This window comes from Sander lucioperca, chromosome 8 (genome assembly GCF_008315115.2).
Source record: "Sander lucioperca isolate FBNREF2018 chromosome 8, SLUC_FBN_1.2, whole genome shotgun sequence".
In the NCBI taxonomy this organism is placed as follows: Eukaryota; Metazoa; Chordata; class Actinopteri; order Perciformes; family Percidae; genus Sander; species Sander lucioperca.
This window is the reverse complement of record NC_050180.1, coordinates 41,922,134-41,929,163: the sequence shown is the minus strand read 5'-3', so window position 1 is coordinate 41,929,163 and position 7,030 is coordinate 41,922,134. Positions and strand designations below refer to the sequence as shown.

Genomic DNA, 7,030 nt, shown 5'->3' with positions numbered 1-7,030 from the left:
CTGTATACAACAACTGATCACTGAACAGCAGGAACATTTTCATTATTTTGTCCTTAAACTAAGTTTGATCTCAGTCTCTCCACAGATCATCAATTAATGTTATACAGAGATCAAATATAAATGACACTGGACTGAAATGATTATAACAACTTTTCCTCCTAAGCTCAAAAGGAACATTATGTTTTTATACCGAAACACAACAGTTGATGATTTTCTATAGTGGAAACATGAAAGGGTTGCCTTTTCAGGGGCATCTTTTTTCACTGTGAAACAGGAGCCCAGCAGGCCTATGATTGCTGTTTGCATATCTTCACTTTCTGTATTTAATTCACTCACTGAACAGCAGGAACATTTTCATTCCTTTATCCTTAGACAGAGTCTGATCTCAGTCCCTCTACAGTCTCTCTACAGCATGTTGGTCTCACAGGAGCCAGGCTGCAGGATCTGAAGAGTAATAATGAGTTTAACTGCTTTTCTAAACCAGGGGTAAAACAAGGCATAGATCACAGGGTTTAGACAAGAATTACAATCGAACAGATAGATTACAAAGGATGCAGATAAGGCACTGAGCAAGCTGTCACCTGCAATAGCGAAACCGTAATATGGGCAGAAACACAGTAGGAACACAACTACAAGGACACCAAGATTCCTGGCTGCTTTCAGCTCTGATTTCTTTGCCTTTGGAGTCACTGAAAGCTGGAGTGTGACAGCTGTAATGTGAGAGCGCATGACACGAGCCTGAGACACAGCCACGGCAAATATTCTCAGATACAGAGCTATGATGACAGTAACTGGAAGAAAAAAGGTCAAAACAAGATCTATTACTCTTGAGACAAAGTCATAGAACAACACACATTCTCCATAGCAGGAATTATACCTCCCCAGTTGAGTCAGGTCATCCTTCACAAAGAGAAAGTTGTAGGAAACAGAACAGAGCCAACACAGACACACACAGAGTTTAACTCTGTTCACAGTGATTCTGGTGGTGTAATGCAGAGGGTCACAAATAGCCACATAACGGTCAACTGATATGAGCACTATGTCACCTATTGAGGCAGAGGTAATGATGCCTGAAAGAAGACTATAGGTAGCACACACAAAGTCACCAAGAAACCAGCAGGATGTTATCCTGAGAACTTCTAACGGCATCAGCACGAGGCCCACTAGAAAGTCTGAGACAGCCAGAGAGAGGAGGAGGATGTTGGTGGGTGTGTGGAGCTGCCTGGAGGGAAAGAGAAAAACATAATTAGACCAACAAGAATGACAAATCAACCAAAACACGTTAACAAAATAAAAATCCACATGAGCTTGAATATTTTCAGATCCACCACATCAGTAGTTACCATATGTTTAAGTGTAGACAGTTAAAATGACTTGGTTGAGGTCACGGTGGACAGAAAGCAATGCTTAATATTGGTAAGAGAGTGGACATGAACAACAGTCTCTGGTATCAAAGTCAGACATTTGGAGCAACATTATTCAGTTCTAGCTCAAAGACAATTCTTCTAAATATACAGCAGCTGTTCACATTTTAAGTTACATATCCTGTAGAGAGAAGCAAAGAAGTTAATATCTGCCTGAAGTGGGAGATAGAGATGATGATGAGCAGGTTGAGAGTCACAGTGATCATAGAGATGGAGTACAGCATAATGGTAACTGTTTGGGGCCAAGGAGCCAAGGGCTTTCTGCAGGAGGTGTTTGGGAACTGTGGAAAGCAGAGCTGGGCTCTGTCCTCAACCTCCATCTGCAGAGTTCTGCAGAGATCTGCAGCTCTGGCAGCTTTCTGAACTAACCTGAATCATGTAACTGAATTATCTCTCTCACATTCTCTTCATCCCCTCCTCCCTCTCAGTCCCTGTTGGACTCTGATGTTCCTCCTCCCTCACTCTGCACATCCCACCATCATCTTCATCACTCTCTCTGTAACCCTGCCTTCCTCACTGTCTCTCTATCCAATCTCTCCTTTGTAACTCTCTACCCTTGTTTCCTTTCCTTTGTCCTATTATTGTCCAAGAGATTACGTTTTAACTTACTAAAACAGTAGTCTGACATTGCCAGCTCTATCTCCACAGCCCTGTGGAGTAAGGTCTGCCTACACCAAAGATGCATTCTGGGATGGGAGAAAAAAACACTATGGATGTGACGGTGGCTCTGCAAAATACTATCAGGAAGGAACTTGTTTTGGTGAAACATTACCATCCCACAAAAGAAAACATCACATACAATATTAAATGAAGTTAAGTGTTCACACAATACAGTAACGTCAGCTATTTAAATGATCTGGACACATGGTTGATCATTATTTGCTCTTACCAGAGTATCTCAGTGTGTACTTTTTTCATAGCTATCCCACCAATCGGCCCAGATGTCCATGTTTACCCGCTGGCAAAATCTGATGACTCGTGTCAACTGGTTAAAAATCACCTACGTTCCCTCTCTACCGTTTTTCTTAGTGCAGCCCCATGGAAACCATACACGATGGTGGCATAGATGAAACATTCTCCACAGTCTCTGCCCTATTCTGTAAATATGCTCACTTCTGGCTAAAAAATATCAAGATTTTTTTTGCCAAAATGCAAAGTCCAGGCTTCATTACGGCAGTCCACAAACTAACAGGTGATGTCACTGACGCTACGTCCATTATATTTTCATTCTATGGTTGGTGTCCGAGCCACCGAGGCCCAGTCAATCAGCGTCCTGTGTAGAGCTACTGGCAGCTACGGTACGGTTCAGGTGTGTGTGCTGGGCGTTTAAAAGAACAATGGAGGCTCTTAAAGAGGTTAGCTTAGATGCTGCAATAGCATCAGTCAGTGTTGTGACCATGTCATCTGTGCTCAAGTCCTAAGTTAGTCTCTAGTCATTTGTTCCAAGTCTCAAGCCAGTCCCGAGTTATTTTTCGTGGGTGGCAAGCAGTGACGTACTACACGCTACTACTGAAAATTTGGTAACGAAACTTAGTTCCTTTTGCAATTCGGCGCAACGTTACTTTTCCCAGGGACAGATTTGACAGCGACACTGCCTTCTCAGCTGCGCACTCACAAGCTCCCCGCGGGACGTGACAGAGGCTGGTAGCAGAGCAATCATGGCAAGCGAGAAGCAGCCAAAGCTAACTTTTCCGAGCGTTTTAAGCTTCGTGGCTTTTTGCTGGACGGCGCTCTGAGCCAGGCAGACACAAAGCAGAAAACCTCACAGATGGATGCAGTGGAGATGGCCTCATACACGCAGCGGACCGCTGTGGACTTGTGTCGGTTGCACAGACACGCAAGGATTTCCAGAAAAGAGGCTGCATGTGTCTACGACAATGCACGGACCATCGTGGCTGCTCAACCGGTACAAGTCGATACAGACATTACATAGTATACACTAACACCGTGTAACGCCGATGACCTGCTGATGTGCATTCAACCGACGCTGGACTCGTTCATAATGAATCAGCCGTCACTCTGTGAGGAGAGAATCCAGTCTACAGTGGAGTTCAGACACTTCACTGATGAACCAGAGATTGGCTTTATGGTCAAAGATATTTTTTGTATAATTAACTTCAGTCTCTGCCAGAGATGCCTGCTTTTAAAAGTAATGTAAAAGTAACGAGTAAAGTAAAAAGTTACTTTCCATAGGGGTTAACTAAGTAAAGTAACGGATTACTTTTTTAAGAAGTAACGAGTTAACACTACTTTTTAAAAGTAACTTCCCCAACACTGGTGGCAAGTCAGGTCAAATCCCTTTGTTACCGTCTGGCTCAAGGCCGGCAACAAAAGGGAGGTCACACACAGAAAAAGTAGTTTATTTAACTAAATATACTAATAACACAAATTAACTCAACATAAATACACTAGTGGGGTGTGTAAATGTAGGAGACATCAGTCGTGTTTGCCATGTGTGGATGAGTGAATGAATGATGTGATGTGTGTTGTAAGGTGCAACAAACCAAACAAAGAACAAAATGGTGGATGGATGCAGTAGGACCAGCTGAGAGAGAGTGAGACTCCCAAGAGGGCAGTCTTTTATGCCTTCTGTAAGCCACGCCCAGATGACCAGGTACAGACAACCCTCCCAGCTCCACCTGCCCGCCCACTCCCAGTACCTGCAGACAAAGGAGCAAACATAACAGGCAGGCAAATTGGGAAGGGTCGTCACACCCCCACCCTTAAGATGGGAGTCCTCACTATTTCAAGATGTAACTCCAGCTGTCCCAAGGACATTATAATAAAAAAAAACTCAACTCAAAATTCAAATTTCAGATCTTCAACAATATGACTCTGGAACATCACTTTCAACCTGTGTATGTCAATACAACCTGCAGACGCCCTCATAGCTTACCCATCAAGGTCACCCTCCGAGCAACCTTGGTACCTGTAGGAAGCAATTTAAGAGAGACTACCACCAAACGAATAGAAAAAGATACTACATGAAGCAAACCCAAGTCACTTAAATAGTCATAGCTCTGGACATGGCATCAGCCACCGTATTTTCAGCTCCTTTTACATGTCGTATGTCTAAATGAAATGGTTGGAGGAAAAGACACCAACGCATAAGCCGCTGATTTGGATTTTGGAGTGAGTGGAGAAAAGTTAGAGGATTATGATCGGTATAAACCACCAGCGGACTCACTCCACCCCCCACATAAACTTCAAAGTGCTGCAATGCCCAGATGAGGGCCAGTGCCTCTTTTTCAATGATCGAATAATTCAGCTGATGTGAGTTAAATTTTTTAGAAAAGAAACTCACCGGACAGCCGACACCATTTTCATTAGTCTGCATAAGTACAACAACAGCTCCCACCTTACTAGCATCCACATACAGCGAAAAAGGCTGGTCCATCTGTGGGGCTGCTAGGACAGGGGCAGAACACAATAACAACTTCACAGACTCAAAGGCATCTTGACATGGAAGCGACCATACAAACTTCACCTTTGGGCTTAGTAAAGAAGTGAGAGGAGCTGCTACTGTGGAGAAGTTTTTACAAAACCCACGATAGTAACCCACCATACCCAAGAAACGAGAGAGGTCTTTCTTGGTAGTCGGAACAGGAAACTGGTCAATAGCTAACACCTTTGCTCTTACTGGACAAACCTGCCCTTGACCAACCACCTTACCCAGGTAGGTGACTGTCGCCTTAGCAAACTCACATTTTGCCAAATTGATGGTCAAACCAGCCCAGGCCAACCGATCAAACAGGGACTGGATGCGCTGAAGATGATCCTCCCAAGAGTCGCTGTATATCACAACATCATCTAAATAGACAGCACAACCCACCAGTCCTGACACAACCTTATTTATTAGACATTGGAAGGTGGCTGGGGCGTTACGTAACCCAAATGGCATCACTGAATAGGAGTACAAACCACTGGGTGTAATGAAGGACGCAATCTCTCTAGCTCTAGGACTCAGAGGAACCTGTCAGTAACCTTTAAGTAGGTCAAACTTACTGACAAACTTAGCAGAGCCAACTTGGTCCACACAGTCCTCCATACGTGGAAGTGGAAAAGAGTCAGGCTTCGTCACTTGGTTCACTTTACGAAGATCAGTACATGGTCTAAACGTACCATCAGGCTTCTTTACAAGCAAACATGGAGAGGACCAACTTGACGCACATGGCTCAGCAATGTTATTTTCCAACATATAACTGACCTCTGCTTCCAACTGCTCTCGTTTATCCGGAGACATGCGATAAAAACGTTGTCGGACTGGCTTAGCATCTCCCACCTCAATGTCGTGTTCAATAAGATGAGTACGAGACGGAACATCAACAAATAAACACGGATATGTTCTTATCAATTTCACCAACTGTGCACACTTTGGTTCAGGTAAATGTTTTAACACTCCCTCCAGTTCAGCAAGTGACTCAGAGTTCTTAAGACGCCCTCTTAACACACCATCATCGGGTGTAATCAACTCCTCCTCATTTTCCACTGTTGGATCCACAGATGGAGGTGAATGCTCTACTGTAACTGCTGCAGCACCTGAGGAAACCGTAGACCCGGGACCTGGCATAGCAGAGCGAGCATAATAGGGTTTTAACAAATGAATATGGCACAACTGTACAGACTTCCTTCGATTTGGAGTTGAGACAAAATAGTTCAGGTCTGACACTTTTCGGGTCACAGAACTTTGCCTGAAAAGGAGAGCCAACCAACGGCAGAAGTGCCAAAACCTGATCACCTGGACTAAATTCACGGCGTTCTCCCCGCCGATCATACAGCGTTTTCATTTTATTCTGAGCTCCCTGAAGGTTATCTCTTGCCAACTTATTTGCATGGTACAACCGCTGTCTGAAACCATTTACATAATCTATCAAATTGGTTGGAGCCTCCTCAGCTTTCCAGTCATCATGTAGTGAGGCTAAAGGGCCTCTAACTTTGTGACCAAAGACCAGGTCATTAGGACTAAAGCCCAAACTCTCTTGGGACACCTCTCTGGCAGCTAACATTAACCACGGTAACCCTTCCTCCCAGTCACGGTCCAACTCAGTGCAGTAAGCACGGAGAAGAGACTTCAGGGTTTGATGAAACCTTTCTAGAGCTCCTTGGCTCTGAGCATGGTAAGCGCTGGACTGAGAATGTTTGACATTTAACTGCTTTAACACCTCTGCAAACAACTTTGAACAGAAGTTAGAACCCTGATCAGACTGAATAACCTTTGGAATACCAAAAATAGACAGGAACTGTGTAAGAGCTTTCACAACTGACTTAGTGGTGATGTTTCTGAGGGGATAAGCAGCAGGATAAGGTGTAGCCTGACACATTACTGTAAGCAAAAAGGTATTTCCAGCTTTTGAGCGTGGCAAAGGACCAACACAATCAATGATCAAATTCTCAAACGGATGTTCAGCAACTGGAATAGGATACAGATGGGCAGGTTTAATTACCTGATTTGGTTTACCAGTTAACTGACATGTATGGCAAGTTTTAATAAAAGCAGAAATGTCTCTTTAAAAGAGGCCAGTAAAAATGTCGCAAAACTCGATCATAGGTTTTCCTTACCCCTAAATGACCTGCCATACCATCATGAGCTATCTGAAGTACAGTAA

General features: G+C 43.9%; 1 protein-coding gene across 1 annotated transcript; it reads right to left on the bottom strand.

The window, feature by feature from the left end:
• Positions 1–341: 341 nt before the first annotated feature.
• LOC118495650 (trace amine-associated receptor 13c-like) lies at positions 342–1,744 on the bottom strand. The gene is made up of 2 exons (XM_036004541.1): positions 1,578–1,744; positions 342–1,222 (listed from the first exon to the last, which is right to left on the bottom strand). The coding sequence occupies exons 1-2, from the start codon at positions 1,742–1,744 to the stop codon at positions 406–408; spliced, it is 984 nt and encodes a 327-aa protein (XP_035860434.1). The 3' UTR covers positions 342–405.
• Between the last annotated feature and the right edge of the window lie 5,286 nt (positions 1,745–7,030).